We start from the raw sequence: 24,255 nt of genomic DNA on the forward strand, positions 1-24,255 counted from the left end.
CATGTCAGTAGGAATGCAAATTGGTGCAGCCACTGGGGAAAACAGTATGGAGGGTCTTCGAAAAGTTAAAAATAGAGCTACCCTGTGATCCAGTGATTGCACTGCTAGGTATCTACCCAAAGGATACAAAAATACAGATTCAAAGAGGTACATGCACTGTGATGTTACAGCAGCATAACAACAGCCAAATTATGGAAAGAGCCCAAGTGTCCATCGACTGATGAATGGATAAAGAAGATGTGATACACACACACACACACACAGAATAGAATAATACTCAGACATCAAAAAGAATGAAATCTTGCCATTTGCAACAACGTGGCTGGAGCTAGACGGTATTGTGCTTAGTGAAATAAGTCAGAGAAAGACAAATACCACATGACTTCACTCATAGGTAGAATTTTAAAAAAACAACAGATAAACATAGGAGATAGAAAAAAAGAGAGAAACACACACAAACCAGAAAAGAGACTCTTAACTATAGAGAACAAACTTGAGGGTTGCTGAAGGGGAAGTGTTGGGGGGATGGGCTAAGTAAGTGATGGGTATTAAGGAAGACACTTATGATAAGCACCGGGTGTTGTATGGAAGTGATAAATCACTCAATTCTATTCCTGAAACCAATATTACACTATATGTTAACTAGAATTTAAATAAAAATTTGGAAGGGAAAAAAAAATGAACAAGCCAAAAAAAAAGGAAAGAAAAAACTGGTAAATGATTATAAAGTTCATCTGAGTGAGTAAATACGAAAAACTTACCAAGACATGTTTAAAAGAAGTATAATAAAGGGGAACTTGTTCTCGCAAGTATCAAAGCTTTCTATAAAGAAACAGTAATTGCGAATATGTTGAACTGTTCAACAGAGTTCCTTTTTTAAGTCACTTAAACATAGTGAAGTGAGGGGACGCCTGGGTGGCTCAGTTGGTTAAGAGGCTACCTTCGGCTCAGGTCATGATCCCAGGGTCCTGGGATTGAGTCCCACATCGGGCTCCTTGCTCAGCAGGGAGCCTGCTTCTCCCTCTGCCTCTGCCTGCCTCTGTGTCTGCCTGTGCTCATTCTGACAAATAAATAAATAAAATCTTAAAAAAAAAAAATAAGGGTGCAACTCATTTAAGAAAAAAAAAAACCATAGTGAAGTGAGTTAATAAACAGGCCATAGACATACGGGATTAGGATGTGACAAGGTAATTCAAAGCAGTAGATTAAGAATAATAGTGAAGCAGCCAACCAACCAGCTAGAAAGAAATTATGTCAGATCCCCATCTCGCCCCATACTAAAAAGATACCACATTTCTAAAAATTAGAAGAAAGTATTTTTAAAATTTTACCATCTTGCAATGGGAAAAGTTTTCCTAACCACGATGGAAAAACCCAGAAGCTATAAAGGAAAGGTGACAGATTTGACAACATAAAAATGGAAAATTGCTATGTAGCGAGACACCTGGCGAGGCATTGGAGAATGAGGAAACATCTGCAGGCATAAAACTAAAGGCTGATGTCCGTAATCTGGGAATAATCCCTTCGTGTCAACATTAAATCAATGACTGGTCAAAGAACACAAAAAAAGACAAATCCTAGAAAAAGAAATGCAAACAGCCAATAACCCCCTGAACCCACTGTCTCCGCCTCACACAGAGCAGTTTAAGTGATCCCTCATCTGTCACGTAAGATTGGCAAAGATTAAAAGTATCTATTGTTGGCAAGGGCATGAAGAAATCAGCACTGTGATGCACATCCATGGAAGTGTAGAGTAATGGAATCGTTAACCTTTTTGGAATGTCGTTTGCCAGTGTTTATCATCATTTAAAATATGACTTCTAGCAATTCTGTTTCCTGAAATATGTCCTAAAGAATTACAAAACTATAGTCTCTACAGCTTTGCTTGTAATAGGATAATGCTAGAAATAACCTAAATGTCCAATCAGAGGGGAAGAGTTAAATAAAACCACACGGAGGAACACTGATGGACTGATTACCTATCATTGTGTAACAAAATTACCCCCAAACTCAAAAACACAATAAACATGTATGATCCTTATTGTTTCTGGTGAGGTATTCGGGAGTGGCACAGATGGGCATTTCCAGCTCGGGATCTCTCATGAGGCTGAAGTTATCTGAAGGCTGACCTGGAGTTGGCTCACCTCCCTCCAAGCTGGCGCTGGGCCACAGGCCAGTTGCTGCCCAGGTGGCCCTCTCCACTGGCGGTTTGAGTGTCCTTGCAACACGATGGTTGGGGGCCCTGAAGTGAGCAATCCAAGAGAGGCTAAGGCTGGAATTGGGATGTCTTTTAAGCCTTACAATGTCATTTCCACCATACCCTATCGATCACACAGAACAGCTATGGTTTAGTATGAAGGGAGTCTACGAGGGTATAAATACCAGGCAGCAAGGATCACTGAAGCTGAAATTCAAAGACTGAATAGCAGGGAAGTCAGACAAAGAGGGTGCAAGGAGACACCCGCAAAAACCTTGAAGTTTACAAACAGGAAGTAGAGATGAGGCTGGATAGGTAAATGGAAACTGATTCATGACCATCATTCCAACCGTGTTTAAGGAGCTTGATTTTTATATAAAGCCACAAAGTCACCAGCAGAGCTCTGTTTTAGTAAGACCACTCTGGTTATTACATGGAGGGGGTACTGAGTAGACAAGGACACGGGGCAGGGATGGAGGTTGGGGCAGGGATGCAGGTTAAGCCATCAGTTAAGAGGCCATTAAAATGATCCTGACAAGGAAATGGTAACTTGGCAATAGAAGGGAAGAAAAGTCAGGCAAGTTCAGAGATATTTAGGGTCAAGCCCGATGGACTCAGTATTTAGACATATGGATTACATGATAGGGGAGAAACCACGTTTGGCTCCTAGGGTTTTGGCTTGAACAATTAGGTGATTAGGCACAGGGGATGAAAAACAGGTTTGGGGGTTAGAAAAAGTTTCTTTTTTTAACAAGTTGGTTGGAGATGCTTCCACACATGGAAATGTCGAACAGGCAGTGGCCACATGGGACCTGGAGGTCAGGAGCTATGCCTGGTCATGAAAAACTCATGAGCCATCAGGATATCAGTGGAAACTGGGAGCCATGAGCCAGAGGACCGTTGCTTTTAAAAGGAAGAGTTTACAAGAGACTGAAAATTTCAAGAAGGCCAGAAAGGTAGACAAGAGAACACCAGGAGAGGCTACTGACACGAAGATAGTGGCGATCAAGAGTGGTCATACTACTAAGCCGAGCAATTTAAAACTGAACAAACATTGTACAGCAACTAAGAAAAAGACCACAGAGATAGAGAGCTTCCTCCCTTTCTGGGAAGGATGAAAACGGCATTGATGACTTCTGGTGTGGTGCTTCTCAAAGTGTGATGTACATACAAATAACCTGGGGTTTATATGAAAACACAGATTCTGGCTCAGTAGGTGTTGGAGAGGGCCTGAGATCCTGTTTCTAAGAAAGTCCCAGGTGACACTGGTACTCCCCGACCACAGACATTTGGGATAGCAAGGCTCCGCTGTGGCTCTCCAACTTGACTGAGCACAGACTCACACGAAGTTCTTAAAAACAGATTATTGGGCCTCACCCCCACAGATTATGATTCAGTAGGTCTGGGGTAGGATCTAATTTGCATTTCTAACAACCTCCCTGGCAATGGTGATAGTGATGCCACGGGTCCCCCAAGACCACAGTTTGAACTGCACCCTTCTAGAGGACCACCGCTTACCTACTGCTGGCCACAACATAGCAAAATCCTTTTGGATCTCAAAACAATGCAAACAAGAGATATCCCTGTGCACCACCGCAGTCAGCCCACGACCAGAGCTCACGGAGGGCAGGGCCTACTACTTGCTATCCATCACTCTCATGGTTACTGTATCCCAGCAAAGGATGCCTTCTCATTTGATGTATCATCATTCTGAAGACTTAACTCTCAGCAGTGGGTGCCTGCTTTTTACAGGTCTCAAGGCTTATCTTGCTGGTAAAGCTATTTCCTGGTATTAAACCAAGCAGCCGCTAATGAGCACTACTTCCTTTACTCGGGATGTACATTGCACCACAGACACATTCTTCCCCAGAGGGGCACAGTTTTAGACAAAACCCTATGCACATAAAGGGAAAAATTTTGTTTAAGAAGGACTCAATTCCCCTATGTATTTATTAAGCACCCAAATGTGTTTTATGTAAGGCACCTAAACACGGAAGGGATGGATTACAAATATAAGCCCTGCTCTCAAATCCCTAACATCAAAGACACCAACGATCAAGTTAAAACATGACAAAGGCCATCTGAAAAGACAGCTGACACTGATTTTTATTCAAGCCACCCAGCAGATACCTCAATCCATTTGCACAGAATGTGTGCTTGTTATTAAAAGCAACAGACACAGGGCGGAGAAAATTCCCAACAGGGGTGACCAGGAAAGGCTTCCTGGATGAAGTAATTTCGTACTGGAAGGAGACAGATGGACAGTCTTCTCACAGGTGGAGAACCCAGAAGACCAGACCATTCCTTAAGAAAAATCAATTAAACATGTGGCTTGAGCATCTGCTGAGAAAAGGCTTCATCTACCGCTGCTCGCAGGGTGATCCACAAGAAAGATACCCAGGAAAAAGCACAGTACCTGCCCTCAAAAAAGGCTTACGCTCTAGTTTGGAGAACAAGGCAAGCATATCCTTCCTTGAAGGCGAAATTAAGGATCGAGCGCGCCGCCCCCACCCCAACACTAGAGGGGAGTCTAGGGCGAGGCGAAGGCATCTCCAGGCGGTCTCACTGGCAGTCAGGAGACGCGGTCCCAGCACACGCCAGCGGCCACAGGACCCTGGAAACCGGGGGTAGGGGGGCGGCCGAGACCCACGGAGGGGGCGCACCGGGCCCACCGACGCGGGAGGCGGGAAGAGGCTCGAGGGGTCGCCCTGCTTCGGTCCGCCCGGCCCTTACCGAGCCCCCCCGCACCCACCAGCACTGGGTGGGGGGGCAGGCGGCCACAAGGCGCGCCCCACTCTCAGCCCTGGGGCCACCCTTCCTCGGAGCCGGGCTCCTCCTCTCCCTGAGCCGCTGCCTCTCGCTCTGCCTCGGAGCCGGCGGGAGTTTGTGGGGCCGAAAGCAACCTCAGAGCCTCAATGTCGGCAACCCCGGGTCGCAGCGTCGTGAGGACGCGGGGGCGGGGCCGGAGCGGCGAGCGGAAATGCGCTGCTTCCTTCCGGCCGGCGGCGCACGAGACGGGGCGGGGCGCCCCGGGTAGGGGCGGGGGCTCACGCCGACGGACGGCTCCCGGGACCTATGGGTGCGGCCGCGGCGGCCCGGCCTCCCTGGCGCGCCCCTTCCTCGCGGCCGCGGACGCCCCCCCGGTTCCCCATTTCTCGGGTGTAGCGCAAAGCTCCGCCGCTGCCCCGGTGGCCGCTGCCCCGTCCTCTCTGTCCCCGGGACGCGTTGCGGGCTGTTGTACGGCCCCGCCCCCGCGGCCCTAGGCGCCCCCCGGCCGGCCGGCCTCCTTCCCCGCCCGGAGCCGCGCGCCAGGACGGCTGAGGCCGCAGGTCTGTGACTGCGTGTCGGGCCGCGGGCGGCGCGAGGGGACACGCGGGCGCGAGGCTTCGGCGGCGGGCCGCGGGAAGTCCGGCGTCCCGCCGAATGCGCCGCGACCACCGGGAGCCCGCGGGCCGTCCCGCCGCGCTGTGCAGTCGGGGGGCGCGGCCCGGGCCGCGGGGCGTCTGGGGGCGCCCGGGTAGGGGACGCGGCGCCCGCTCGTCCGCGCGAACTGCGGGGCCGGGGGCGGCAGGTCGCGAGTGAGGAAGTTTGCCGAGGGCGGGGCCGCGTTCGCGGGCCACTTCTCGCTCCGGCCGCGCGGGCCTGGTCTGTGCCGGCGGCCGCGGCCGCGCCACGGTGCCCAGCCGGAGCGAGTCCCCGAACTTGGGCGACCGCCGCCGGCCCCTCGGCGTCCGCTGGGGACACCCGGTGCTGTGGGGCTGGGGTGCGGCGGGAAGCTGGGGGACGTGCCCTGCAGCGCCCGGGACGCTCCCCGCGCGCTGGCCCTTCGGAGTGGAGGGCAAGCGTCGCTTTCCTCTCCGCTCGCGTGTTTGAGATGGCATTCCCTTTCCTTTGGTGGGGAAACTTTTGTTTCGTAGTTCGTGCTGTTATCGCGGTTGCCCGACCCCGAGTTGGCACGTCAGTGTTGGTGGCCCTTCTGTCTTAACTTGTTAGAGTGTATCGGCTCTGGGATATTTACAACTCCTTCCCGAGCCCTTGGAAAGGGCATGATTCCAGGATAGAGTGATTGGGAAACGAGCCCATCGACCCCAGTACGACTTTCTGCCTACACTCTTTTTTCCTCCCTCGCTGCTCCAGGTTCTCCATTTTCATTGTTTGTACTTAACTGTTTTCGCGTCTCACTTTTTTTTTTTTTTGTATGAATGAAGGAAAGAATAAATTGTATAATTTTGGTTGGTTGGTTGGTTCCTTCTATAAAGCAAGTTGTTTACCTTTAGGAATTGGTAAACTGCCCAAACAATGGTGCCCGGCACCTGGTCATATTTCGTAGTAATTAGTAAAACGCTGTTCATTATTCAGAGGAGGGAAGCAAGATGTTCCGGAGGACTGTAGCCAGCTTACTCACTGCCACCACTCCCTCGCCTCCCACTCGCTGCTTCCAAACCAGGCTTCTGCACCCTGCCTTTACTCCCACTTTTGCTCCCTGGGATAGCAGCTGCCCTGATTGGCACACCCCCGCTGCCATCACCACTGAGGCGTGTTCCTAAAGCTTCCAGTGTGAATTGTTTTTAAAGAACACCGGTATTAAAATTCAGGTACCTGAGACCAAACAATATGTCACTTCTTCGGAATCCGGCTCTCAGCAAATTTACTACTGAATGCCTCCTCCCGTGGTAGGGAACTGTAGGACATAATCTAAAACTGCATAATTGTGTGACCAATTGCAAGGTAACTGCAGTGGCTCAGGAAGGAGAAAGCAGCAGCAGCTGGCACAGGCACAGACAGGAAGCCTTCTTGCAAGAAGGGCAGGGGCTGGTCTGGGATGCCCACCTGTATTCTTAACTCTTGACAGCATGTATTAAGTAAATACTGGTGTTGTGTCTTGACAGTAACTTTGAAGGCTGGTTAAGATTTGATGGGAAAGTGGGAGGGCATGCTAAGCCAGGGGCAAGGCTTCAAGTCACTTAAGCACAGATGAGCACAGGGTGTGTTGGGGAGAGGGTACTGGCCCACGGACAGGCAGTTTACTTTTCTGTCGTTTGTAGGAGTGGTTGGAAGAACAATGCATGTAAGTCTTTGACACCATGATATCCATCAGGCAAAGAAAAGGAGTGAAAGCCACAGAAGTTTCTGAGGATTATGCAGCACAAGAAGCAAATGTGAAGTTGGGAAATAAATTGCCATCTGGTAGGTGATTTAAATTAAAGCACCATTTGGGATTGCTTTTATTTTCTGCATATTAAAATATCACTCTCCAATAGAATAAGAATTTGGTGAGACCTGACAGTTGGGGAGACTTGTTCTAATACCCTGATGTTTTAGTTCGACAAATGATTTGATTGTACTTTGATAATACCGGCTTTATAGTTATTATCAGATAAAAGGTGAAAGAGCTCTGATTAGAACCCATTGTTTCTCAGCTTTCTGTTCAGTAGGTTCTGGTTTTGCCAATCTTTGACTTCCTAAAGTAATGCTTTCCCCCACGGTTCAGATTTTAGTCTGTTTCTAAATTTTCTGGTTTGTGTGTGCTGTTCACTCTGCACAGCCTTACCTTGGGAGACTTCTCATTTCATGAAGGTATTGAAAATGAATCAAACTTCTTTTTATTCTTCATATGAATTCCTGAAATTTTCTCCTTTGGTTTGGGGAGGGAGGATGGTCAAAATTGGGTGAGTTGTTTATATAATGCTGAAGATTCTTGCTAAGCTGTATATCAAGTGATATTAATTATCAACTTCCTGACTCCATATTTGCTTTCTTAACTAAGCATGCTCAAGGTTTTTAAAAATAAGCATGAGGAATTCCATGTCTGTCAACCATTTTGGATATCTGACAGAATTTACATTAATGGCAGCTATGTTAATTCTTATCAGCCAGAACTAGTAAAGTAATTTGGGGGAACAGTTTTATAAAATAAAATTAATCTATATCGAGAAGTCATTTCATCCAACTCTGCTATTAGCAATTTTGGACAAGACAGCATACTTTCTTAAGGCTTAAACAATGTAACCTCAAGTTTGCTTTTTTGTTTATTATTTTATTTATTTTTTAAAGTTTTGGGGTTTTTTTTTTTTTAATTTATTTTCGAGAGAGAGAGAGAGAGAGAGAGAGAGAATGAATGAGCAGGAAGGAGAGGGAGAAGCAGGCCTCCTGCTGAGCAGGTAGTCGACTCAGGTCTAGATACCAGACCTCTGGAATCACGACCTGAGCTGAAGGCAGATGCTTAACCGACTGCCCCAAGTTCTCTTTTTTATATTAAAATGTAATTTTGAGGGGCGCCTGGGTGGCTCAGTGGGTTAAAGCCTCTGCCTTTGGCTCAGATCATGATCCCAGGGTCCTGGGATCTAGCCCCACATCAGGCTCTCTGCTCAGCAGGGAGCCTGCTTCCCCCTCTCTGTCTGGCAGCCTCTCTGCCTACTTGTGATCTCTGCCTGTCAAATAAGTAAATAAAGTCTTTTAAAAAAACATAATTTTGAGGATTCTTCATTTTACTGAAGCAGTGTTTATTTATTTGTGTCGGGAAAAAAAACCCTGAAAACTAAAGAAAAGCAAAAAAGAAAAGAAAAGAAAAAAAAAATCCTCCCACAAACAAATCGATCCTGAGAATACCACCCATGAAATTTGATCTTGCTGTCTGAATGTCTCTGCAGGGATATAAATGCAAGCATTCATATGTGGTTTTACAAAATTGAGATCCTACCTGTTTTATAATTTGCTACATTTCTTCTTTTATGTTATGAACATATCTTAAGTCAGTCAGTGTAGTTTAAAATGTTACCAACATAGTCATTGTGTGGCCATAGCATAGTTTATTTTAACTCATTCCTTGTTGAGTGTTTATATGGTTTTTAACCTTTTAGTTAAACAGAACTATGAGATATATACTGTGGCCAAACATTTGTTTGTATGCAAACATTGTATATGCCTGGATTTCGAATTATTGGTCAAATTGTATGCTCATTTTGGTAGTTTTTTTTACTGGTTATTGCCTTGTTGCGTTCCAGAGAGTTACCAAGTTACATTCCACCAGCAATGTTTGAAAAATACTCTTTTGGTGCTCACTTCGGCAGCACATATATTAAAATTGGAACATTACAGAGAAGATTAGCATGGCCCCTGCGCAAGGATGACACACAAATTTGTGAAGCGTTCCATATTGGGGAAAAAAAAAAAGAAAAGAAAAATACTCTTTTGTACTCTTATTAAAACAGGGTTAGCATTTTTAAGCTGTCAAATTGGCCAGCATCTAAAAAGTTACAGCTTATTGTTTTGATTTGCATTTCTTTCTTCCTTTTTTTCTTTCTTTTTGTTTTTTTTTTTAGAGAGAGAGAGAATGTGGGCCAGGGAGTGAGGGGGGCAGAGGGAGAGGGGGGAAGAGAAGCAGGCTCAAGGGCCAGCACAGAGCCCAATGCAGGGCTCAGTCTCAAAACCCTAGGATTAGGGGCGCCTGGGTGGCTCAGTGGGTTAAAGCCTCTGCCTTCGGCTCAGGTCATGATCTCAGGGTCCTGGGATCGAGCCCCGCATCAGGCTCTCTGCTCAGCAGGGAGCCTGCTTCCCCCTCTCTCTCTCTGCCTGCCTCTCTGCCTACTTGTGATCTCTGTCTGTCAAATAAATAAATAAAATCTTTAAAAAAAACCCTAGGATTATAACCTGAGCTGAAGATCAGAGGCTCAACCGACTGAGCCACTCAGGTGCCCCGATTTGCATTTCTTTAATACTGAAGAACGTGAATATTTTTGTCTATTATTGGCCATTTTTTCTTTTGTGCTTTGCCTACTCATATGTTTAATCTGTTTCCAACTGAAATATTCGTTTTTTAAATCCTGAAAGTGTTCATCCTGTATTAAGGGTACTTAAACTTTCTCATATGTGCTATAAATATTTTTTCCTAGTTTATGTGTCCTCTAACTTGAGTTGTGATGGATTTTTCTCCCCTGATGGGTTTTTGGATTTTAAGTTGTCAAGGTTTTTGGTAGCTTTTAATGAATAAACCACAAATTATCTGTAGGCCATCTCAAAGACTTTTTATGTCCTAGACATGCACCCCATTCACTCCTCCAAATTTCATAGGTAAATTATAGTTATTAAGCTATGCCAGACACAGACCCTAGATATTAAGATGAATAAGATAAGGTGCTTGTCCTCTGAAAGCTCACGCCGTCTGGCAAAATGGACAAGCGAACAGTTAGATAGAGTTAGGTAAAAACCGTGATAAAGTATGAAAACAGGTCTCCCGAATCACGGAAAGGAACGCCTAAGTGTCTGCTGGAAATAGGGGAAGCTTCGGCAGCGCCAGGCAGCAGAGCTTAGCATACCTGCTAGGCTGAAGTAGAACTAGCCAATGCTGCATTCTTTACTGATTTCGCTGTTCGTTTTGTTTTTCTAAAAGGTTATACCACTAGAAGGTTGTGGAAGCTTCTGTCATTCACAGTTGGTGGAACCATTGCCCTTTGCATCGGACTTCTAACGTCTGTCTACCTGGCCACTTTACATGAGAACGATTTGTGGTTTTCTAATATTAAGGTATGAGGTTCCTATGACCCCTGTGTGGTTTACTCGTCAGTGTCTCCGGTAGTTTACCATGTACAGGAGTGACCAAGACAATGCAGCTTTGCCATAAAGAATCTAATCTCTTAAAAAGCTTGACTCTAGCGTAAAGAGACTTCACTAGTTTAAAAGGGCATCAGAGTTTTTGTCATCAGTGAGTTTTCTCAGTTTCATTAACTTTCTCCAGTTACACGGTGGTTCCTCTAAACCAGTGTTTTTCAACCTATACATTCTGAAATTGGCGCAGTCAAATCATGAGTGACGTTTTTCTAGTTAAAGATGCAAGAGAGTATTATGACAAATACACTAGGGCTGAGAGTTATTTATGTAATTATTACATATTGTTATATAATTAATAGATATATATAATATTAAATCTTATATATTTATGTATGTACAAACCGGGTCACAGTATAAACTTTTTTTTTCTATTGGGTACAGTATAAAAGAAGAGAAATCAAAAGCCAGTGCTCCAAACCATAGGGCCATAGATGACCTCAGTGTTTCATACCTTTCTAAGCTTAGGTGCAGTGGTGAGAGGACAGGGGAACCCATATTTTTCTGAGGAAAGGAGCTATAATTTTCATCGTGTTCTCAGGAAGGTCTGTGCCATCTTAAACCCCAATCCTTGTTCTCTTTTTTCCCTTTTTAAACACTTCTAAGTGTCTTTTAATTTGCCATTGTTTTTCAGAACCAGTGTATCACTTATGCAAGGAAATTTACACATTGCCAGTATTTTTCATCTAGTATATGTGCTGCCAAAGCGAGCACAGTACTTTTCATCTAAATACACTTTGTTTTTGATCCAAAATGTTGTGCTCTTTGACCTTTTTTACTATGGCTTCTAATGACTAGTTGCTGGTAAAGGTAAAATTCACTTTGAAAAGGTCAAATATTTATCATCTGTTTGAATATTCAAACAATTCTCTGCAGAATCTAAAACAGCTCTCAAAGAGCTTTCCAAAATATTTTGAGCTTTGATTCCATTGTTGGAATGAGTCTCCAAAGGAGACTACTTTGAATGACAAATTTAATTTATAGGAATAACTTCTAGTATGTTTATTTTTAAAACTTGTCGTATTACTGTATAGGTTTAGTGTGTATGTATGTGTATACCTTCATACAAATTATCATGGTACAAAAAATAATTCTCCTTCTGGGACAGTGGGGAGTTTTTCTTGTGAAGAAACATTTTACTCACCTTTACTTCTTTAAAATGGAGTGCTTACAAGTAGATTTCTTAGAACTACACAATATAATACTTTTTTATCCACACAAGTATTTTGAATAAAGACTGAAATATCCTTGTGTGGGCATATGGCTGAAGTTAAGTGCTAGTAACTCTGTAGTAGGGACAAGATGCTGAAAGGGATCACATAACTTATTTTCAAATTGTAATTTTAGCTCTTCAAAGTTTTTAAGTGGCCTTGCCAATAACCTTAAATAAATACACCCCCATCATTACGAAACCTGACCACCCTTGATCTGTCTCTGAAATCTCGCCAGGTTAAAGAAGGCATTACACTTTTACCTAGTATTTATTGAGCGCCTCTTCTGTGGTAGCACTGATCTAAACACAGTGGGGAACATGGCAAGAGTAACAAAGACTACTGAATTTGCCAGCAGATGCTCCAGTGTAACATGTTAATTCTGTAAGTATGTGTTGAGCACCTCTGGTATGCCAGCCAGCACCGCTCAGCTGTAGCAATACTGCCAACTGAAACTAGGCCCCTGCCTTCAGAGAGTTTACGCTCTTGAGGGTATAGGCAAGTAGGCAGACTGTGACAGCCCATCCAAAATCAGTACATTGTTGGGGTAGGATAGAGTATTGTGGGAGCACAGAGCAGGGGTAGCCTGTCCCAGTTGTGGAAGGTCAGGGAAGGAGTTAAGGAGACCTGAAGGATGAGAAGGGTTAACCAGACAAACTGGGGAGGAAAGACGAAAGTCCTAGGGAAGGGACATGTACAGGAACTTCGAGAGGCAAGAGCATCGAGAGCCTTCAGGTGCTGGCAGTAGTTCAGCCTGGCTAGGGAGCAGATGGGGAGAGAACGTACTGGGATGGTAAACAGAGGCCAGGTCACCATGGAACAGCAATGTCATCATCTTGTTTGGGAAAGATGCCTCCGGCTATAGCATGGAGCGTGGGTTTGAGGAAGATAGCACTAAAGTGAGAGGAAACCACCAGGAAAATCCAATTCAGTGGATTCGTTACTATCTGAATGTCAGTAAATGCATGTTTTCTGTGCGCCAGACATGGAACTAGGCCCTGGGAGTACAGCCTTTGAATCCAATGTGGAACCTAATTCTGATGGGGAGGGGGGAAAAAAGAAACGAACAAAAAATGGTATTATAGGAGAAACCAGACAGTGTGGTGACATAGTTTTTGGGAGGCTACATGAAACGGGGAGGGAAAGCAGACAATTTTGAAGACAAGACCTACATCAACACTTAAATCCTAGGAACTAGTCAAAAGCAGAGGGAACAAGTGAAAAGGCCCTCGGGTAGGATGAAACTGGTCAAGTTGAGTATCAGAGATCTGGCACATGGGGCCAGAATTTTATGAGCAAAGAGGAGAATGGACCCAGAGAAGCAAAGACCGGATCCTGTTGGAGAGAAGTGGACAGAGTCAGAACTCAGAAAGGATGTAGCGATTCATCATTTGTGTGGTTGGTGATTGAGAAGGAAGAATCATCGGTGATCATCTGCTTTCTGCCATTAGCAGCTGAATAGATGGGTGGGTATGCCGTTCACTGTGATAATGAACCCTGTGGGAGGAACAGATCTGGAGTGCAAAGAACTTCTGTCACCACCTACCTAGAGTTAAGCTGAACTTGACAAGTTAAGGGCACCGAGTCTGCCACAAAACTGCCCTCACTTTCGACCACCACTGAAAGGTTTGGGGGTCCTCAGACTACCCTCACTTCTGACCACAAGTAGACTATTAATTTGGGAATACCCACCACCCTCAGGTTCAGTAATTCCCTAGAATGCCTCACAGAACTCAAGAGAGCCTTACACTTATGATTACAGTTTTATTATGATGGATATAAATCAGAACCAGCCAAAGGCAGAGACTCATTGAAAAAGGATCCCAAACTCAGGCTTTCCATTGTGCTTTCCCTGTGGGGTTAGGACACATTGTCTTCCTGGCACATTGAGAGGTGATAATGTGTTGAGTTTTGCCAACCATGGAGGCTTACCTGAGCTCCTGTGTCCAGAGCTTTGACTGGACTTCCATTATGTAGGTATGATTGATGGAGTCCTTGGCCACAGCGTTGAATTCAAGCTCCAATCCCCCTCTCCTCCCTGGGGGTTGGGCCAATATCAGCTGGCTCCAAGCCCCAACCCTCTAATCAGACAGCTGGTCTTTCTGGCTTGGTCACCCCCCCATCCTGAGTCATCTCCTTAGAACAGAGTATCAGATGTCGTCCTGAGGAACCCACCATGAACAAAGACACTGTTCTCACTTGGGAAATTCGCGGATTTACTGGCTACCTCCCAAGAACTGGGGACAGAGGCCAGCCAAATTCTTTGCAGGGGACAGCGAGACAGCAAATGATACATCCTTGTTTGGATACGTTATGAGTCACTTTTGAAACAGTCCAAGGAGAGAGATGGAGTAAAGGGAGCTGGATTCATGGATCTGGAGGCAGGAGACCCATCTGTGTTGGAAATGGACATTTTCATATTACCAGCTTGTAGATGTGTGGGCAAGAATGTTTGAGGAGTGTTCAGAGTGAGAAAGAGACCCGAGGCTAGTTTCTGTCTGTGCCTCAGATACCATCTGGGAGCAGCTATAAAACAGGAACATCCTCGAATCTAACAGGTTTCTTTCCACCAACACCCCCGTCCCCTGAAACGTACAATTGAGCTCAGTCTTGTGGCATTTTTTTCTCTTTATTCAAGCAATAGCTTGTAGCACAGAATTCCCCCCCCCCCCCAATCATAAGAGGAATCCTCAGATGTTTCAACTACTTCTCAAACCTGACGATACCTCTGCATAGGCACTTGGTTTATCTTTCCTCTTAGATTATGTAAACCCAGTGCTATCCAAGAAACTTTCTGCAGTGAAGGAAATGATCTATTTCTGCACCATTCAGTGCAGTAACCACTAGCCAAATGTAGCTGTTAAACACTTGAAATGTGGCTACTGCAGCTGAGGAACTAAATTTTACATTTTATTTAGTTTTAAAATGTGTATACATTTTCTATGAATAAACCAATGAAAATGATAGCCATTAGCGATCAGAGACATTACTCAGCCAAAGGGAAAGCTCGTTTTCAGAGTTTATACGCCTTCAGAAATTTACTCCTTAATTTATACCATTTTCATATTGGGGGATTATGGGAATATTTGAGAAGTGTAAAGCTGTTTTCTTTTTATACTTATGGGTTATAACTTACCAAAATTGCTAGGTTATTTTTTATGAAAATACTTTGATCCTCTCCGAACACTTTGAATTAGTTGTAATTATTCAGAGAGTAAAAACATTGTTTCTAAAAGAAACAAATCACACATTGAGTTTATGCATTCAGAATGATGCTTTAAATGTTAGTTGCTAATCTTAACAATGTTAGTATTTGAATGTGGGAACTCTGGACCAGAGAGCAACTGGAAAGTTGAAGATGTTGGTTTAAATGGTCATGGAAAATGTATATATACTATCCTTTCTTAGAATATTTTTTAGTTTATTTTTAGTTTTTATTTAAATTCCAGTTGACATACAGTGTAATATTAGTTTCAGGTGTACAGTTGAGTGATTCATCACTTTTATACATCACCCAGTGCTCATCACAGTAAGCGTCCTCCTTAATCCCTGTCGCCTACTTCCCCCAACCCCCAGCCACCGCCAGTTTGTTCTCTACAGTTAAGAGTCCATTTCTTGGTTTGCCTCTTTTCCCCCCATGATCATTTGTTTTGTTTTTTAAGTTCCAGATATGACTGAAATCATAGGGCATTTGTCTTTCTCTGACTGACTTATTTTGCTCACCATTGTACTCTCTAGCTCCATCCACGTCATTGCAAATGTCGAGATTTCATTATTTCTTTCATAATTTTATTATTTTTTTAAGATATATTTTTATTTGAGAGCGAGAGAGAGCAAGAGACAGAGCATGAGATAGGGTTAAGGGCGCAAAGGAAGAGGGAGAAGCGGATTCCCTGCTGAGCCGGGAGCCTGATGTGGGGCTCCATCCCAGGACCCCAAAATCATGACCTGAGCCGAAGGCAGACACTTAGCTGACTGAGCCACCCAGGTGTCCCCCCACTTATTGAATGTCTACTGTGTGCTTAGCACTGTTTTAGGTACAATTTAAGCATTTTATTTAATCTGGCTGTCTGCAAAGCCCAAACCTTTTAACTCTAAATTGACCTTTAAATGCAACGTGTTTTTCTGCTGCCCTTTCTTATAAACAAAACACACTAAAGGGGTTCAAAGCCAATGCTCTTACTTGCTGTCTACCCTTACGGTGCCCAGCCCATCATCAGCGCTGAGTAACAGTGATCTGTTTAGACTGGGCTTGACCTGTACAGGTGAGGGAAGCGTTATAAGGAGGAGAGAGGGGAGATGGGGACAACAGCTGCTATAAAAGATCTGGGCTGGAACTGGAGCAGAGGGACACAGCTTTCGGAGCTTGCCTTCAGAGATAGGATATAGTTAGTCCTGGCAAGTAGGGAGCTAGTCAGTGCTTTTTTAGTGACTTGTGTTTAGTAGATGCTAGCGTAAAAATATATATAGCGTGACTCTTTTTATTTTTTGAACACGTGTTGTGTTACTTCTTACAAACTATACCGTGACAACAAAAACTTTAAATCAAAAACATTACTCAGTATTCATAACCCTTAACAAAACCCAGTTTTTGTATTTCTCTTCCATGCTTCACCCTGTATGTGCATATATTTCACATATTTATGACTCATGACCCTGAGATCAAAACCTGAGCTGAAATAAATCAGATGCTTAATCGACTGAGCCACCCAGATGCCCCTCCAATATACTTCTGATAAACAGATTTTTTTTTTTTAAAGATTTTATTTATTTATTTGACAGACAGAGATCACAAGTAGGCAGAGAGGCAGGTAGAGAGAGAGGGGGAAGCAGACTCCCTTCTGAGAAGAGAGCCCGATGTGGGGCTCGATCCCAGGATCCTGGGATCAGGACCTGAGCCGAAGGCAGAGGCTTTAACCCGCTGAGCCACCCAGGTGCCCCCTGATAAACAGATTTATCTGATGTTACATCATATGCTTTTCCCATATATAAAGTTACATATGTATATGAACTTGCACGATTATTATGTAAATGATTATATTTACATAATTTAATATTTCTTGATATTTAATACTCTTAGTTATTTCACTATTTCTATGCTCCCTGATTTGGGGTATATTTTTCCTAATTGTGTAGTTAAACCCCTCGAATTGCTCATTACTTCTTGTTTTAAAGTGGTAGCATAAAGATGTTGGTTCCTTCATCTTTTTAGAATTACCTCAAAGCAGTTAAGGAAACTGAAAAGCAGATAGGCATTTTCCATCCTTGATGAAACTCAGAAAGGCCTATGATCTAGAACAGTGTATGAGGGAGGGCCACCAAACCCAGTGAAACTCGGAGGAGCATGGAAAGGTACCGGGAAAGGACTCTCAGAGCTGCAGATTTCAGAGGAAGTCGCCAAAGCCCACTTCTCCGAGGCTGCTGGCATACCCTGAGGGGTGAGACTGAGGTCTCCTATGGAGAACCATGGGGCCAGATGTGTGCAGTAATGACGGGAGCTTTCCTGGAGACCTTCTGGTACGAAAGAGAAGTAAGCTAGGCAGGCCGAAGGCAGTAATCACAGGGACAAGCCATTTTTGTAAACGTACCATTTAAGAAGACCAGGATAAAGGAAGAAAAATGTGTGTTGAACAGCTCTGAGGCTGCCAATCTTGGTTGGATAAAATGAGGAAAAGAATAAAGGGCTCACTCTTGTAAACTACACTGTATCACAAGGAGAATTCTTGCTGGCCTGACCGGTGGCCCCGGCCTGTCCCCCACATAAACTTCCTGCAAGCAGCTGGTTTGGTAAGAACTGGCCACGTTCAGAAATGGCTCACAACCAGAAAGGAACTAGCACAGGATCTGTACAGTGAAACTGCAAGAAGGAAAGGAAGAGGAAAACAGGAACAGATGATAAGATGAAGAATAGTCACCAGAAACAATTCCTAGCAAAGACCTAAAAACTGTGACCGAATTAAAAGACATACTCACATTAAAAACTAACATAATAAGCATTTACCACCATGGAAGATAAATTCAAAGCAGGGCTGTAAGAAGGCATAGACCGTCCTCAAGGACTTAGAGGAAGGTAACAAGAGGAAATGAAAGATGAGCTGGCAGAACTTAGGCAAGTAGTCGAATTAAAAGATCATAACGGAAATCACGACGATCTTGGAGGCAACACGCAGAAGATTAGACCGAAGGCACAGAATAAGGAGTGTTGCCCTGATAAAAGAAAACAAAATGGGGATGCCTGGGTGGCTCAGTGGGTTAAGCCTCTGCCTTTGGCGCAGGTCATGATCTCCGGGTCCTGGGATCGAGCCCCGCATCGGGCTCTCTGCTTGGCAGGGAGCCTGCTTCCCCCTCTCTCTCCGTCTGCCTCTCTGCCTACTCGTGATCTCTGTCTGTCAAATAAATAAATAAAGTCTTTTTTAAAAAAAGGAAATGAAATTAATACAGTTAAAATAGTGGAGAGAGGGGCGCCTGGGTGGCTCAGTGGGTTAAAGCCTCTGCCTTCAGCTCGGGTCATGTTCCCAGGGTCCTGGGCTCGAGCCCCACATGGGCCTCTATGCTTAGCAGGGAGCCTGCTTCCTCCTCTCTCTCTTTGCCTGCCTCTCCATCTACTTGTGATTTCTGTCAAATAAATAAATAAAATTAAAAAAAAAATAGTGGAGAGAATCTGACAAGTGAGGAAGACAACAACAAACATGTATAATTTGTCCCAACAGAAGAGAACCAAAGTGGTGAAACAAGGGAGAATGGTGTTTAAAGACATAATTCAAGAAAACCTTTAAAAAATGAAAGATGATTTGAATCTACAAATTGACAGGGCACAATGGGCCCCAGGGAAACTTGGCCTAGAAAAGTCATTAGCAGGATATAGTTCTGTGAAATTGCTGGGCTTCAATAGTAAGAAACCCCTGGACATCCTAACAAAAGATCCCCTTACCTTTGAGAGAAGTCAGTGTGGCTTCCAACTTTTCCATGGTAACATTTAATGCTTAAAGACCTGGAATGATCCTGCACAAGACTCACATAAGCAAATGTGCTTTATATATTTTAATCCAGTCATTCCATTGTGTATAAAGCACTATACAAATTGTTCTGATTCTGAGAAATGTATTATTTTAAGAACACCTGAAGAAACTGGTAGAGGGCAAACTTTATCCAGCAGCGAGAGAAAAGGCAAAACCGTGGCAGAAAGACGGCCTTGAGGGGCAAACATATTTAACTGTGGAACTAAAACTAAATAGTTATAGAACAAAATCATATGATGGAAACAATGTGCTAACACCTAATAGTGTTATAACTATGAAACAGTAACAGAATAGCAATGTAATAATGAGTTAGAAGAGGAAAGAAAAGAAAAGATAGAAGATCGTGGAGGAATCCATTTATTTTTTTTATAGACGGAAGTCAGGTTTCATTTCAAAATGAAAAGTCCAGGGGCGCGTGGGTGGCTCAGGCAGCTAAATGTCCAGCTCTTGATCTCATCTCAGGTCCTGATCTCGGGGTGGTGAGTTCAAGCCCCATGTTGGGCTCCATGCTGGGTGTGGAGCCTACTTAAAAATAAAGTCAAGAGACAGATGTATAGTGTTTGTAAAAGAAAATTCCAAGAAAAATATCAAGTAAAATGGGGCAGGGAAGAACTATAAATATCATGAGATTATCATTACTTGTTATATAGGAACTCAATAGATACTGTCCATAGAAATAGAGAATTAAATTATCCTTCAAAGTTACAAAGGTAGCTCCTAGAACAAAAACAAACCTTCCAAATTAAAAGACACACACACACACACACACACACACACACACACCCCAAGACACAGACTATATCGTAAAGGATTTGTTCTAAAGAATAACAAAAAAAATCTGATACAACATGTATTAACACAAATATGCCAAAATATTTTTGTATAAATTAGTCTGTCTGCTTTACTCACTTGATAAAAACCGTATCATAAAGCAAAATCCAAATCACATACTATATGCATAAGATTCTCAGAACAGAGTTTTCTAGAAGGATTAGACCAAAGGTAGATAAAGACTTGCTGAAATATTTCCCCAAAAGGGGGAAAGAAAGTCTTAGACAGAAAGTGTTAAATGAAGTAAAGAAGGGCAGTTTTCAGTGATAAAGATACCAGCCACAGATAGGACTATCCATGTGTCAGATAACTTACCAATATTTATAAAGCAAAAAGCACCGGAAATACAAGAAGAAACAGAGAAACACATAATACTGGGTTTTAATTCTTTCTCAATTCATTAAAAAAAAAGTAAGTGGTCAAAAATAAGAATATAGGAGGCCTAGGGAAAATAATAAGAGTTCTAATCTATAAATATCTAAAGACAGAACGTATTTTTTTTCAAATATCCACAGAGCATTAACTAAAATGTTGATATGTTAAGCCATAGAGAAAATCTCAGATCCAAAACTACAGGCATTATTTCCTTACCGCAGTATGATAGTGCATAGTCTTGGCTTATTCTTGACTTTGGGGATAATGGTCACAGACTCACATTATACTCTTTTCTTTCATTCATTCATTCATTTAAATAAAAACTGAAGATCACTAAAAAGAAAAAATCACTTTCTAGAAATCTAAAAATATTTCCTAACTTTTTGGTCACAGGAAATTAAAACTGTATTTACAGAAATTATAAATGAAATCTAGAAGGTGATGAAAACCGTATTTCAGGACTAGGGAATAAAGCTAAAGCAGTATTCAGAAGAATTTGTAGCTTTAAGTATTATATTAGGAAATAAAAATGAATAAACAAAGTATTCCACTTATGAAGTTGGAAAGTAAAAATCTAGAAGTAGAAGGAAGGATAAAGGTAAAAGGAGAAATTGATCAACTGGAAAATAGGGAAATAATTAATGAATGGTTATTTGGGGAGTGAAAAATAAGGATAAGGATGAGGTAGGAAGTACAAGTACCCAAATTAAGAAATAACAGAGAAGTAACATGAAATGTGGTAGCAGAGAAATAACTGTAGACCATGAAATAGGAAAGCACCAAAAGTCTGTTCTGTTTGATTCAGTGCAAATTAGATGAATGGATGAAACATGATTTTCTTGAAAATAAATTACCAAAACGGGCCCCAAAACATGTTATTATTTTTGTAGGTGTAGCAGAGAAAACTTGGTAAAGAGCTACCCGTCCTACACCTCCCCAAACAGCCAACCCCGTTGATTTTATGGAGGAATTTTAACAAATAAAATATTCCAGTACTATTTCAGCCATTTTAGAACACCAAAGAGATAGAAAACTTCCAAATTATTTTTATAAATCAGATGTAACACACTGAAACTGAGTATCAGAATATAATCACAGTCAGTTTTCCTTAATCCCCAACAGTTACGTTCTAAGAGTCACTGAGAACACTAAGAGAATACCGAACCATTGCTCCTGGGGAAGTGTGTGTGCGTGTGTGTGACACACACACATAGGTCTTAAATTCTAAAAACACTTCCTGGTAGTTTCTGTTTTCTTTATTTTATAAAAGAGAAAATGAGGTTCCGGAGGGTCAAATGACTTGCCAGGGCCGCCCCACTAACAGGTACCAGAGTTGGATTCCGACTCCATCCATGGGGGCTCAGAGCTGCGGTCACTGTTTGCACTCACTGCCCCTTACTATATTCCTCTTCTGATCGTTTCTGTCTGAGAGCTGGAGCAAGAGGCAGAGCATACTTTCACCGCTCTGCACTTTGCTGCAAAAACACAACAAGTATTAATTCTGTCAATTTGGTGGTTACAAATTTTAGCTAGTAGGCAGATTGGCGAACCAGAAATCTGCAAATAGTGAGAATCAATTGTATATAATCTAGATAATAATAAAAAAAACAAAGCTCAGAGACTAATCCTATGTACGTATCTTGAACCAAAAATTCTAATTAATATCAAGAAAATCTAGTTGCATGTCAGAAATATAATGTACCACGAAAAAGTCATTTTTATGCCAGGAAACTAAAGGAAATTGTTGGGAAATCTAGTGATATACTTGTTTGCTATCTCAGTACTTGAAAAGATGCAAAAAAAAAAAGGTATTTGAAAAAATCTAATATTTCCTTGTAACATATGTAACTTCAAATTAAGAATAGACCAGATGAGCCCATTACATCACTGGAATAAAAGACAAAAATCATGATTGTCTCAAAAGACACAGAAAAAGCATTTGGTAGAATTCAACAACTCTCCACAATAAAAAACACTCAACAGACTAGAAATAAAAGAGAACTTCCACCTCCTAAAGGGCATCTGCCAGAAATCGCACAACTAACATATTTAATGGTGATAAATTGAAAGCTTTCCCCTCAGATTAGGAACAAGACAAAGATGTCTGTTCTAGCCACTTGTATTCAACATTATACTAGAGATCCTTGTCAGGGAAATTAGGCAATAAAATGAAACGGAAGGCCTCCAAATTGGAAAGGAAGAAGTAAAACTGTCTCTGTTTATAATAACATGATCTTCTACATAGAATTCACCAAAAAGAGCTATTGGAACTAATAAGTGGGTTTATCAGGGTTGCAGGATACAAGATTGATATACAAAAACTGATTGTATTCGTATACAGTAGCAATGAGCAGGCCAAAAATGAAATTAAGAAAATAGCATCATCTCAAATAAAACCTCTTTAAAAAGAAAAAAAATAGTTTCATTTACAATAGCAACTAAAGAATAAGGTGCTTAAGAATAAATTGAGCAAAACAAGTCTAAAGTTAAAATCATGTTCATGAATTGGAAGACGGTCTGGTTAAGATGGCGTTGGTGTCCAGATTCAAAATGATCCCTCTCAAAATCCCAGGTGGATGTTTTTGCAGAAATTGACAAGCTGACCCTAAAATTTATATGGAAACTGAAAGGACCCAGAATAGCCAAAGCAGTTTTGAAAAAGAAGAATAAAGTTGAAGGACTCACACTTCCTGATTTCAAAACTTACTCTAAGAGTACAGTAATCGAGACAGTGAACACTGGCATGAGGAGAGATGAAACAGAATTGAGAATCCAGAAATAAACCCTTACATTTCTGATCAGTTGATTTTCAACAAAGATACCAAGACAATTATATGAAGAAAGAATAGTCTGCAACAAATGACCTGGGGACAATTGGGTATTCATGAACAAACAAGGAAATTGGGCCCCTTCCTCCTACATATACACAGATTAACTCAAAGTGGATCAGAGACTTAAAAGTAACTATGAAACTTCAAAAAAAAAAAAACATGAGTAAATTATCACAGCCTTGAGTTAGGCTAAGCCATCCTGGATACAACACCCAAAGCTTGTGCTAGAGGAAAAATAGTTATATTGGACCTCTTCAAGATTAGAAAGTTTTATACTCCAGGGGATACAGTCAAGAAAACAAAAAGACACCACTTGGAATAGGAGAAAATATTTACAAATCATATTCCTGGTAAGAGATTTGAGTCTGCAATCTACAAAGAACCATAATAACTTAATAATAAAAATAGAGTTCAATTTTTTTAATGAGCATAGAACTTGAATAGACATTTTTCCAGAGATGATCTGCAAATGGGCAAAAAGCTCATGAGAAGATTCTCAACATCATTAGCTTGTCAGGAAAATTCTAATCAAAGCCACAATGAGGTAACACTTCACATCCACTAGCAGGGCTCTAATAAGAAGACATGTAATAAGTGTTGACAAGGGCGTGGAGAAATTGGAACCCTTCTACACTGCTGGGGGGAATGTAAAATGGTGCAAACACTTTGGTAAAGGGTCTGGCAGGCCCTCAGACAGTGAAACATAGTTATCGTACAATCTTAGCAATTCTACTTCTAAGGAAATACCCAAGAAAAATGAAAATACATCCCCACAAAAACTGGTACATGAATATTCATAGCAGCATTTTTCTATAATAGCCAAAAAGAGGACACAGATCTAATGTCCACTAATGGGTGAATGGATAAGTAAAATGTGGCATATTCATGGAATGGAATATTGTTTGGCAATTTTTTAGTGAATTAATGATACATTAGAGGAGTCTTGAAAACATGCTAAATGAAAGAAATCAGGCACAAGGCACATATTGTATCATTTCATTAAAACGAAATGTCCAGGATAGCCAATCTAAAGAGACAGAAATTAGATTAGGACTGCGTGAGGGATTTGCGGAGTGACAACCAGGGGTGTGGTGTTTCTTTTTAGAGGCAGTGAAATAGTCTAAAATTGATGCTAGGGATGCATGTATAACTTTGTGAATACAGTCAAAGCCATTGAATTGTATATG

At 42.3% G+C, this 24,255-nt stretch overlaps 1 protein-coding gene across 1 annotated transcript in view; it reads left to right on the forward strand.

Annotated features, from left to right (window-relative positions):
* Window positions 1–5,414: 5,414 nt before the first annotated feature.
* DPY19L3 (dpy-19 like C-mannosyltransferase 3) overlaps window positions 5,415–24,255 on the forward strand; it is a 67,280-nt gene continuing 48,439 nt past the window's right edge. The window contains exons 1-3 of the mRNA XM_080827609.1: window positions 5,415–5,526; window positions 7,243–7,384; window positions 10,587–10,720. Coding sequence (XP_080683735.1) covers window positions 7,282–7,384; window positions 10,587–10,720 — 237 coding nt within the window. The 5' untranslated portion in view covers window positions 5,415–5,526; window positions 7,243–7,281. The remainder of the gene's footprint in view (window positions 5,527–7,242; window positions 7,385–10,586; window positions 10,721–24,255) is intronic.

This window comes from Martes martes (assembly GCF_963455335.1).
Source record: "Martes martes genome assembly, chromosome: 17".
Taxonomy (NCBI): Eukaryota; Metazoa; Chordata; class Mammalia; order Carnivora; family Mustelidae; genus Martes; species Martes martes.